Source organism: Callospermophilus lateralis, chromosome X (genome assembly GCF_048772815.1).
Source record: "Callospermophilus lateralis isolate mCalLat2 chromosome X, mCalLat2.hap1, whole genome shotgun sequence".
NCBI classification, from domain to species: Eukaryota; Metazoa; Chordata; class Mammalia; order Rodentia; family Sciuridae; genus Callospermophilus; species Callospermophilus lateralis.
The window spans coordinates 93,243,424-93,255,856 of record NC_135325.1 but is presented as its reverse complement, the minus strand read 5'-3'; the positions used below and the strand labels follow the sequence as shown (position 1 = coordinate 93,255,856).

Genomic DNA, 12,433 nt, shown 5'->3' with positions numbered 1-12,433 from the left:
GTGGGGACTAAATAAGAGCACAGAGAGTACAGAGAACAAATTTGGACTCAGTCATTTCATGGAAGAGGAGAGAAGAATGCATACCTGAATGATAAAGGGTGTAAGTTTCTTCTTGTTGATTGCTCTTTCATCAATTGTATCAGGCACTGAAAGGTTGATCATTTTACTAAAATAAAAATAGGGATGAAAAAAGAATTGATTTAAAGGGTCTTTATATTCACCAATATTTTAAGGCTTATCATAACATGTCTTTCACATAATCTAAAAAACTAAATGCAACAGATAGCTTTTATCATGTTGATCACAAAAGATGTAATACAAAAAATGCAAATTTCTAAGGAAAAAAAAAGACCATGGCCTGGCACACACATGGCTAACAATCCCCCCCCAAAAAAACTATGAGATTTGAGTATTCTTTACATTGAATGACCCGAATATTGAAAAATATTTCATTGGATAAAATTTTTTTGGTACTGGGGTTTGAATTCAGGAGCACTCTACCACTGAGCTACAGCCCCAGCCCTTTTTATTTTATTTTGAAACAGGATCTCACTAAATGACCCACGCTGTCCTCAAACTTGCCATCCTCCTGCCTCAGCCTCCCAAGTTGCCAGGATTATAGGCATGTGCCACTGTGTCCACCTGAATAACTGATAAAATCCAACACTAAAAATGGACCTCTTCTAAATTATTTAATTTGCCATTTAAAAACTGCCATTTAGCTGGGCACCGTGGAGCATGCCGTAATCCCAGCAGCTCAAGAGGCTGAGGCAAGAGGATCGTGAGTTCAAAGCCAGCTTCAACAACTTAGTGAGATGCTAAGCAACTCAGTGAGACCTTTTCTCAAAATAAAAAATAAAAAGGGGTAGGGATGTGGTTCAGTGGTTAAGTACCCCTGAGTTCAATACCCGGTACCAATCAATCAATCAATAAATACTGCCTGCCATTTATCCACAAAGCAGCAAAATTAGTTGAGCTTGAAATTCTGTCATTCACCAAATGTTTACTGAGTGCCCTGATGATGATCCAGACACTGTATTTGATGCTGCTAATAGAGTGGTGAGAGAAAGGAAGGTTAGGCTACACTTTGTGATGTATCAGGAAGGATCTTCTCATTTGGTAAAATTTAGAGTTAGACTAACATTTCTTTTGTTCATAATACTGCCCTAATAAATTTTATTCTGCATTGGAAAACCATGCTTCTTTCCTTGCAAAATTTAACTGTTAAACAACCAAAATGACCAATTTACAAAAAGAGAAATTTTACATTTATTAGACTGTCATATGAAATATATGTATTGCATGATAACTAAGCACTGCATATGTAGCAATTTAATGAATGCTCACAACAGCCCATGAGCTAAGTACAAGTTGAGTGTTCCTTATCCAAAATGCTTGGACCAGAATTGTTTTGAACCTTGTATCTTTTTGGATTTGGGAATATTTGCATATACCTAATGAGCTATCCTAGGGATGGGACTCAGGTCTAAACACAGAATTTATTTGACTCATATTCACCTTATTCACAAAGACTGAAGGTAATTTTACACAGTATTTCTAGTGTATCTGTGTTTTGATGGTGACCCATCACAAGTGGTTAGATGTGAAGTTTTCCATTTGTGGCATCATGTCTACACTCAAAGAGTTTTGGATTTTGGAGCAGTTTTGGATTTCAGAGTTTTGAACTAGGGATACTTAACCTGTATTATAATAATATGGAGATTATAATAGATGGAAACTTAAATGTAAAGGGCTCAACTGTCTGGACCATAGTTACATAGCTACTGAGTGACAAGGGCCCAGATATGAACCCAGGTGGATTGATTATGGAGCACACTCTTTTTTTTTTGTGGTGCTGGGTATTGAACCCAGGGCCTTGTGCAAGCACTCTACCAACTGAGATATATCCCCAGCCCCATGGAACAAACTCAACCACGGTGCTACAGACTACCTCTATAAATAGGGGCAGCAATGGGCAGTGCTAATAATCTTTATCATTTCTACCAAGATACTGTTGGCTCTAGGGCAGCTGCAGTGAAAAAAGCATTTTTTTCAGAAATAGGTCATTGAAAAGTGAGAACTGAAGAGTAGCCCCCCCACACACCTGGAAGCAATGGTATCTCAGAATAGATAGATACTGACATACTTAAATTCAACACAACTGTAATGTACTGCTTGCTCAGTGATGAGAAGAAGAAACTGGAAGCTGAGAGTTTTGCAATATAAAGAGGTAGGTCTCCAATTTCTGAGTTGTAGATTTAGAGACAGACTTAGAGATGAAATAAAAATAGCAGAACCAGGATAATTTCCCCTTTACTTTATTTCCTGAGGTAAAGCTTTTGAGCATTCAGAAACAAATATATCAATGATGTGAAAAGCTAGGTTTTGAAATCTGGATCAAAAACAAGCTAATATATTACCAAAGCACAATTCCGTCACCAACAGCTTTGAACAGGTCATCAGTGTTTGGATTCATTGGTATAACGTGTCTGCAATCAGGATCATTTTCCAAAGCTTTGTTTATCCAGTTAACAAAAGCGTATTTTTCTTCCTCTAAAATTATGATAAATGACAAGAAATTAGTTCATTATTTGACTCAAAAGCCTGAAATAGTCATACGGTAGTATTGAAAATTAGTGCATCACAAACATGCCGTTATTCTCTTTGGAAACTCAGATACTTGGACTCAACATAGTGGCCATTAGGAACCACAACATCAACTAAAAGAACACAGCAGGTTAATTGGCCCTTAGAGAAATTAGTTACTAAAAATCTTTTTTTTAAAAAATATTTATTTCTCAGTTGTGGTGCTGAGGATCGAATCCAATGCCTCACGTGTGCTAGGCGAGCACTCTACCTCTTAGCCACAAACCCAGCCCCACGAAAATCTTTTTAAAATCACATTTATATCACCTTAGAATCCCACTGTAATAAAGCCTATCATTGCATGTATTGTATCATGTCTCTTGCAAAGCTAACAAAGCCATACAATAAAACATGACTTCATGACAATTATCTGTTCCAAGCCCCAAAACATGTCACAAAAGACTTGTCTGGCATGTGTGAAGCACTGAGTTCGATTCTTAGCACCACATTAAAAAAAAAAAAGGCATACTATTTACAACAACAAAAAAAGAAAAATGAAATAAAATAAAGACATTAGGAGAATATGTATTCTAGAGCCCCTTCCTTACATGATGACATCATGATGTCCACTGTGTTAACCCAACACATGTGAAATTATTACCTGAGTAAGAATGTTGTGTTCCTTCGCTGGACAACTCTGAAGTTCCTCCCAGAGCACAAATCCCTTCTTTCCTGTTGATTGCCTTGCGGAAGGTTTTTGCAATATCGCTGCTTTTTACCTCTTGGAAAATCTATTGATAAAAATAATTTTTTCATCCACATGAATTTAAAATTAGGCACAAAAAGAAGCACACTTATCTTCTTTTATTATTTTGATCACCTAGAGTGTTTTTCATAGGTGATGAGTGTTAAAAAGAAAACTTGATTTGAGTTTTGCAAGGCTAATTAAGTATAATACTACTGCTAAAGATGAAGCGCCAAAGCCAATTAAACACAATTGTCAAAAAACACTAAGTGCTCCATGCATTGAATCCACTTGAAGCCAAAAACTAGTGTGGTTCAAAGGCACAGGTAAATCTGTTAAGTTTCTATGAAAAAGGATGACTCTGTTCTGTTCTTGGACAGAAAAAGCTGAAGGATTCCCCCTTCTTTAACTACAATTTTTAGTGCAAAGAAAGGTAAAAGTTTATTATTTATTTATTTTTGGCATTGGGGATTAAACCCAGGGATACTCTACCACTGAGCTACATTCCTGATATTCTCCGTTTTTTAATTTGAGACAGGGTCTCACTAATAGTTGTCCAGGCTGGCCTTAAACTTGTGATCCTCCAGCTTAAGCCTCCTGAGTCTCTGGGATTACAGGTGTGTGTCACTACACTAAGATAAAAAAACATTTATGACTCGCACCCCCCCCCCCCAAAAAAAAAAAAAACATTTTGTGGTATAATGGGCAGCTCAGTAAGAGTTTGTTCAATCAAAAGTTACAAAATAATAAGGTGAAAAAATGTATAAACTGTCAATAATAGATGACTATTGAGAACAGACAGAGGCTTTTCAGTGATTGTCTTGTTTGGGCATTTATGAGTGTAACTTTTCTTCACAGTCAGAACTTGACTAATAAAGTTAATTTATACATTCTAAATGTACAAAAGCAGGTTGCAAAGAAGCAAATTTTACATCATGGTGCAACCACTTGGTTGAATGAATATACATTCTAAAGGTCCATATATTTCCTAAATACTGGAATTAGCCTAACCCCAAGTTTGCTTTTGGTCACTGCCAGTAAGAGGAACAAGATGTAGCAACTTCATAAAATTTAAATGCTTAGTGAGGCTTGGGGTGCAGCTCAGTGGTAGCACAAGGGCCTAGCACACATAAGGCTCTGGGTATCTTGATCCCTTGCTGCACAAAAACATAAAAAATTAAAATGCTGTTTAGAACCCTTATTTAAGTAGACTCGTCTTTCCAGGGGGTCCCTTTTTGCAATTATTTCACCTAGGGAAAGTGGCTTTTTGAAATTTAAAAAGTTCATTTTTCTTATTATGAGTGCTTTTGATTCAAGTGTCATTGACTTGTAAAAATTAGGTTATTTCAATGAACACAATTTCACTTGAATGATAAATCCAAATTTCTCTGTCATGTGAAAGTAGAAAAGCTTCTGTATTTGTCAGTAGACCCATTACAAAGTCATCTTTTCCTACCACCTTTCTTAAATCCTGCCTTTTCTTGGCTCTACAGCATAATTTTATTTAGGAAAACAGTTAATAAGCAATATGCTTGAAAAAAAATTAAGCTTACTCAATTCCCATAGCTGCAATTTTGTGCTACACCTATAATTTTAGAGGTGGTATTTTAGAATGGATATATGTATACACATAGATGCATACACATTAGCTACTCTAAATATTGCATACAATCAGTAAAAATCACTCTTCCCCCTCTATGGCCATTATACTGACTTTTGTGCTAAGTATCAACAATGTGGTACTTGAATCATGCACTCCAGGTAATTTGAAATTATTAAAAATTTTATTTATTATCTGATTAGTCCAGTTTTTTTTTTTTTTTTTTTGATACTGGGGAAAAAACCCTGGGGTGCTTGACCACTGAGGTACATCCCCAGTCCTTTATTATTTTGAGACAGGGTCACTCTGAGTTGCTTAGGGCTTTGCTAAGTTTTTGAATCTGGCTTTGAACTAGCGATCCTCCTGTCTCAGCCTCCCAAACCACTGGGATTATAAGCATGCACCATCACACTTGGCCAGTCCAATTTTAATTTCATTTTCTTTTATCTTACACTTCCAAATATTATACAACAAAAGCCTTAACTATAATGTATTTTGATCCCACTACTTCCTCTTTGATAAGAATGCACCTGCTCAGTGAAAAAACAATTATTTACTGGTCTACCTCATTCTGAACTGCACTTTGTTTAGTAAAATATTGTCAAATAAGTTAAAATCTGACTGGTATGCATTTCCTCATATCTGACATACTACAAATCTCTCACTGCAATGACAAAAAAATGTTACTGTCTCAGAGTGAGATATGAAAAGTTCATTTTTCTTATTATGAGGGCTTTTGATTCAAGTGTCATTGACTTGTAAAAATTAGGTTGTTTCAATGAACACAATTTCACTTGAATGATAAATCCAAATTTCTCTGTTATGATAAGTAAAATAATTCAAATGAGAACAAAAAAAGAATGTCTCTATTGTACAATATCCTAATGCAATTACTTTCACAGCTCTAATAAAACTCCTAATGACTGAGAATGACATGCAAAATTGTAATTAAAGTTGTTAATTCTCAATTGTCTTATAAAAGTTTCATGACCTTCACTTTTCTTCCTTTTTTACTCTGCCTGCCTGCCTTTCCTTTCTTGAACCCAGGGCCTCAGGCATGCTAAGCAAGTGTTCTACTAGGAATATACATGCCCCCAGCCTCTACTTTCCAAATATTTTTAAATAAATTATTTCAGTTAACCTCTATTTTTTAATTTCATAGTATTTCCCTCTGTTTCTTAGATTTAAAATTTTTTCAATGGTAGAAAATTGAAAATTTCTTTATCTCTTAAATTGAATCACTATATAACAATTTGCACTTTCCTTTCTAGTTTAGTAAAGAGTGTGGAGTGATGATAAAATTATTTGAGTACAAGCTTTGGCTTAACAAAAATCTCAGAAATCAGAGATAGTACAAGGCTGATCACTGTGCTAGAGTGTTTTCAATGAATCTTTTCAAAGCTGCCATTGTGATCCTAATGAGCTCACTGTTTTGTGCTGTTTTCCCTCCATGAGGAAGGACTTGCTATCATCTGTAAACAAACTCCTGGTATATCCTGATCAGGCAGTAATATCTACTCTCATTCTATACATTTTTATTTTTTGTTCCTCTCAAAGGAATTTGTTTCATCACCTTCCTCTCAAAGACCCTCAGCAACTAGCTAGCTTCTTTTGACCCCTAAATTAGCCTGGCACAGGCATAGTGACCAAACCAAAACAATCTAGAGGCATATGACTTAAGAAGAAAAGATTTCAGAAAAAATGCCCACCCCTAGAAAAAAAAGATAAAACAACAAAAACCCCAAAATCGACTATATTCCATGGTTTGGGGCTTGTTTCCAAAGTAGCAGGTTTGAATTTTTTTTTAATTTGTTTTAAACCCTGCACTTGGAAAAGAATACTACCTTTTTCTTAAAAAAAAAAAACCAAACAACAACAACAACAAGAAAACAGTAGCCAGGCATGGTGGCATAGGCCTGTAATCTGAGCTATTTGGGAGGCTGAGGCAGGAGGATTGCCTGTGCCCATGAGTTTGGGCCAGTTTGGATAACCTAGCAAGACACTATCTCTAAACAAACAAACAAACAAACAAATAAACAAATTTAAAAAAATAGAAACAACCACTTCAACAACTACATAGCACTTTACTTATATTAAGCAATCTAATCCTGTGAGGTCCATACTATTAGTAAAAGTTCTCAAAAAGGTGAACAACTCATTGTTATTATGTAAGAGCAAGTGTGTCACCGTGAAAATGAGAATACAGTCATCTCTGCTCAGAGAAATTATTACCATACCAGCCTTTCACAATTAAAGGAAAAAATGTCCTATTATCTTCTAAGTATAAAATTCTACTAATTTAGTTTTGAAATACTTAGAAAAAACAAAAGCAGATAATTAAATTTAATTTTCTCATTTAAAATTTACATATAATTTGGGGAGTCTTCTTCCACCGATCATATATTTTTCTCCAAAATTAATATAAACTGATTTTATAACTTGGTTTACAATTAACACCCTTGTGGCTGCAATTCAAATAAAAAACCAAAAACTTAACATGCAAGAACATGTTTATTTCTCTTTCCTTAAGCTAACACCTGACAGGAATAACCTACTCCCTGTTTCTTGGATAACTAAGCTTTACTCATGTTTTTTTGACAATTTGTAAGATGTTTCATTGATGACAGAGCAGATGGGCGTGGACAGACATTTGGTTCAATGCCCATCTTTCAGTACAGTCATGGTAGCACCATTCTGAAACTTCAGGCAGTTAACCTCACTGTCCTTTAGACTTTTTTTTAAAATTAAATTTTATTTTTTTTTCATTATTGGTTGTTCAAAACATTACAGAGTTCTTGACATATCATATTTCATACATTAGATTCAAGTGGGTTATGAACTCCCATTTTTACCCCAAATACAGATTGCAGAATCACATCAGTTACACATCCACATTTTTACATAATGCCATATTAGTGACTTCAAGTTACTTGACGAGCAGAGACATACTAGAAAAAGCCCCTAGTCCTCTGGGTAATTCTGGTCAAGTCACTTCATTTTTCAGGAACTGATGTTTGTTCGAATTTGAAGAATTAAGGAGTGTAAACATTTCAGTTCCTTCTAATTCTAAAATTTAATTTTAAAATATCCTTATTAATATTTGTTTTTCAAAAAATCCCTGATGTTACCAAAATTATTATGCCTGTCTTTAACCTTTAAAAAAATGTATGACCGCAATCTTACCTTATCGCTTAAAAGCCACTAAAAGCCATGTAGAAACTACAATGTTTCAAAACACACAGATTTAAAAAATTCCCCAAGATCATTTTTTTCCCACAGAAACTTTGACAATTTTATCCTTAACATCACTAGCATAATACAAATCTTAATGTTTTAGGCCTATTCTTAGCAGATTAAAAGCTTCTGAGCTGTAAACTGTGCCTAAAATAAGTAATCATAGTTAACTACTGCTCTGAGGTGCTTTAAATTCACAATTAAACATGCAGTTACAAGGAGAGCAAGTTATACAGAAGGCATGCAAGTGCTCAAATTGCAAATCAACTGCAACTTACTATTGAACATAGAATTCAAAACAAAGGCTTTGGCCATAACTGGAGACAAAAACGGTGGGAGGAAATCAGGATTTCAAAAGAAAAATGGCAAGAACTGTATCATTATCATTATAACATAAGTCTGCATTTTAAAAATAGCAACACCCCCACAAAATGCTAACAGCAGAGTAGGGTCATTACTTAGTTATTTGTTCCTTGACCTCTGGAGTTAATTCCAATTAGAGAGAAATATCAGAATTTTACCTGCCATAGTGAGCAATGGTGACTGATGGGAGTTTATGTTATAATTTCAGCTGTCTTTGGGCAAAAATGAACCATGGAAAAGGAAGATAGAAGTGCCAAGAAGTTTGTGACAAATATTAGGCATTAACAACTAGTATGCAATATACTGAAAAGAATGCCTAATAAGATGTAGTCAAGCTGGTGTGGTGGTGCACACCTATAATCCCAGTAGCTAGGGAGGCTGAGACGAGAGTATCGTGAGTTCAAAGCCAGTCTCAGCAAAAGCGAGGTGCCAAGCAACTCAGTGAGACCCTGTCTCTAAATAAAATACAAAAAGAGTTGGGGATGTAGCTCAGTGGCTAAGTGCCCCTGAATTTATTCCCCAGTACAAAAAAAAAAAAAAAAAAAGATGTAGTCAAGCTGGGCACAGTGGTGCACACCCGGTAAGCCCAGCAGCTCGGGAGGCCCAGACAGGAGGATCACAAGTTCAAAGCCAGCCTCAGCAAAAAGCGAAGCGCTAAACAACTCAGTGAGACCCTGTCTTTAAATAAAATACAAAAAAAAAGGGCTGGGGATATAGCTCAGTGGTTGAGTGCCCCTGAGTTTAATCCCCAGTACCCCCCCCAATGTAGTCATATTCAGCCTTTAATAATAAATAAATCCATTAAATCCGAAGTATGTTCTTAATTGAAACAAGAAGCAATAAGTATTCTTTAATGTATATCTCAAATAATTCCTCAATAAATCTAGACTGAAAATGGCATAAGTCTAGAAAATCGAGACCTCAATTGTTAGCAGCTAAAAAAATTAGGCCTCAATAAAGAACCATATATAGACTCTCCAAGTCCCAGTCAGGGAACACCAACCTAATTGCTTGGGGTTGGATGAGGAGAATCATGAGATCAACCCCTAACCTTGAGGAGCATATGATGATACTAGAGAGGAAAACAAAAATTTTACATGCCTCTTCCAACGACTAAAAAGATATGCTTCTAACTTTTAATTATCAAAATGATCGCCCTAGAGAAAATGGTACAGTTAAATACCACCACCACAGGAGTTGAAAACATCTTTTTAATCAGAAAGTTTAGCTCAGGAAGCTTCTAAGACTGTGAGTCAGGGTGTATCATTAAAATTGTGGAGCACACTGTTCACCACAGGAGAAAGAAAGAACACTTCAAGGATGTCATTTAGCACCTCGAAAGATGCCCTGTAATGATGTCCCAATGGAGACTGTTCACCTTCCACATTGAGCATTGTGTTGCATCTTGGTTCCTGTCAGTGTTCTTCTCAATTCTTTTGTCAAGAGATTCTGGTTGCTGAAAGAACTAACTGAATTTAATGGGCAGGATGACAGAGATATTATTAGTTGTAAGAGTACCACATGATATATTTAACAACTTAATAGCAATTATAAGATCCTACTAGACAAAGCAACAATCACTACTTTTAATAATTGTGGATTTTCACATACTTACATAAACAAATTCATCAAAACTTATCTTCCCATCTTTATTCCTGTCACCATCCAGCATGAGTTTTTGAATAATTTCTCTTACTTTATATCCCGGCAATGGCATATTAGCTTCCTTGAAAAGCTCATGGAGTTCATAGTCACAAATGAATCCATTGCTGTTGAGATCTATGTAAAAGGGACAGGCAAGGAAAAAAAAATTAGGAGAAATAAACTAAGTATTTCCCACTTTTTGGCTCAGTTCATAAGCATATTAGAATAATTGCTTGTAACCTAAGGATGTTTGATGTTTGAAAGGGAGATGTAAATTTTAATAGAATGAATAAGGTTTTATATCATGCTACCTTGTATTTTAAACTGTATGAGAAATTCTACTTACAAATGGCACCCCTAAAGCTAGGGACACAGCTCAGTTGCTATAGTGCTTGCCTAGCATGTACAAGGCCCTGGGTTCAATCTCTAGCACCCCCCCCAAAAAAAGCTCCCATAATTAAAGTATGATTAGTTAATAATACTATTATTATTAAATCACAAAACTAAGAGGACTTTTAAAAAACAATACATTATATACCAACAAAACATTGCCATACTGTGGTATTAAATAATTCCTACTATAACTATTTAGTTTTACATTTCTATTCTTTCATTAGTCTAAAAGAAGTTTTATGGATTAGCACTGATTCTATTTTTTTGGTACCAGCAATTAAACCCAGGGAAACTTAACCACGGAGCTATATCCCCAGGCCTTTTAATATTTTATTTTGAGACAGGGTCTCGCTAAGTTGCTGAGGCTGGCTTTGACTTGTGATTTCCTGCCTCAGCGTCCAAGTGTGTGCCACTGCACCTAGCAGCACTGATTGTATTTTAAATCATACCTGAAATAAAACAAATATAAATTTTTAAAAAAGAGTTAATGTAAACAAAAATTAATCCAAGCCAAACATAGAATTCATAAAACTAAATGCAGTACTAAGTAAAGCAGATGTTTATTATGATTTGATAAATAAACTTTTTATCTTTGTGCTACTTCAGTTTTAACAGAATATGTATTGAAGTGCTCACTGAATGATGCTTATTCTGAAACTCTTCAAAAGGAGAAAGAAAAACATGGACAATAATCAAAAGTTGGTTTATTGAAAAAGAGAGCTGGGCTAAGGATATAGCTCAGTGGTAGAGCGCTTGCCTAGCATGCACAAGGTCCTGGTTCCATCCCCAACACTGGAAAAAAAAAACATAAGAAAAAGAGAAAGAAGGCTAATGTCCTAAGGGCTGTAATCACTTGCGTATATTTTTTAGTGAATAAATTTTGACTTTCACTTGTGGTATCAAATATTTAAGTTAAATTGTAACAGAAACAAATAACCTGAATAGAGAAATGACAAGATTACCACAACAGCATTCAGAAATGACACAAGATTACCACAATAGCATTCAAAGAAATGAATTGTGAATAGGTAACTTTATTTGATACATTACTAGGTACTGTTTGGGACTGAGGATACTATAGCCAACAAAAGAATATCTTGCACTCAAGCAGCTCATATTCTAATGACAATTAATAAACAACACTTAACAGGCAATATGACTATAAAATACTATATATAATAAAATACCAATATAAGTGCTAAAAATATAAAGTAAATAAAGCAGGCTATCAGGGGTTACACCAGGGGCTGTTATTTTGACCCTGAAGAGACATTCTAGAAATGTCCAGAGACTTTTTTTTTTTTTTGGTAGTACTGCAATTGAATCCAGGGGTGCTCTACTACTGAGCTATACCTCAGCTTTTTTACTTTTATTCTGAGATAGGGTCTCACTATGCTGCCCAGGCTGGACTTGCAATCCTCTCTCAGCTGTTCGGGATTGTTCAGGTGCACCAAAGCCCATGCTGGTCTGGAGACATTTTTGGCATCTAGTAGATAGAGGCTAGAGATACTACTGTTAAACATGCTGCAATGCACATTATTCCCCCCTACAACTGTTCAACAAAGAATTATGAAGCTCAAAATGTAAACAGTAGGGCTGGGATATAGCTCAGTGCTAGAGCATTTTCCTAAGTATGTGCAAGGTTCTGGGTTCAATTCCCAGAGAGTATTGATGTCATCAAGTAAGCCTGGGTTAGAGTAACATTGGCGAGGGTGTGTGTATGCACTTAGATAGAATGGTCAAGGAAGACTACTTTTATGAGATTATATTTGAATACAGACTTGCAGGAGGTAAAGGAGCAAATCATGAATATTTGAGGGAAGAGAGCTCTGGTAGAAGAAATTGCAAATGCAAACTCAGATACATAA

At 35.4% G+C, this 12,433-nt stretch overlaps 1 protein-coding gene across 2 annotated transcripts in view; it reads right to left on the bottom strand.

Moving 5' to 3' along the window:
* Positions 1-12,433, bottom strand: part of Pls3 (plastin 3) — an 86,450-nt gene that overhangs the window by 16,686 nt on the left and 57,331 nt on the right. For both annotated transcript variants that reach the window (XM_077106769.1, XM_077106770.1), the window contains exons 3-6: positions 10,144-10,307; positions 3,248-3,377; positions 2,421-2,553; positions 85-166 (exon numbers count right to left, since the gene is read on the bottom strand). In XM_077106769.1, the coding sequence (XP_076962884.1) occupies positions 85-166; positions 2,421-2,553; positions 3,248-3,377; positions 10,144-10,307 (509 nt within the window). The remainder of the gene's footprint in view (positions 1-84; positions 167-2,420; positions 2,554-3,247; positions 3,378-10,143; positions 10,308-12,433) is intronic.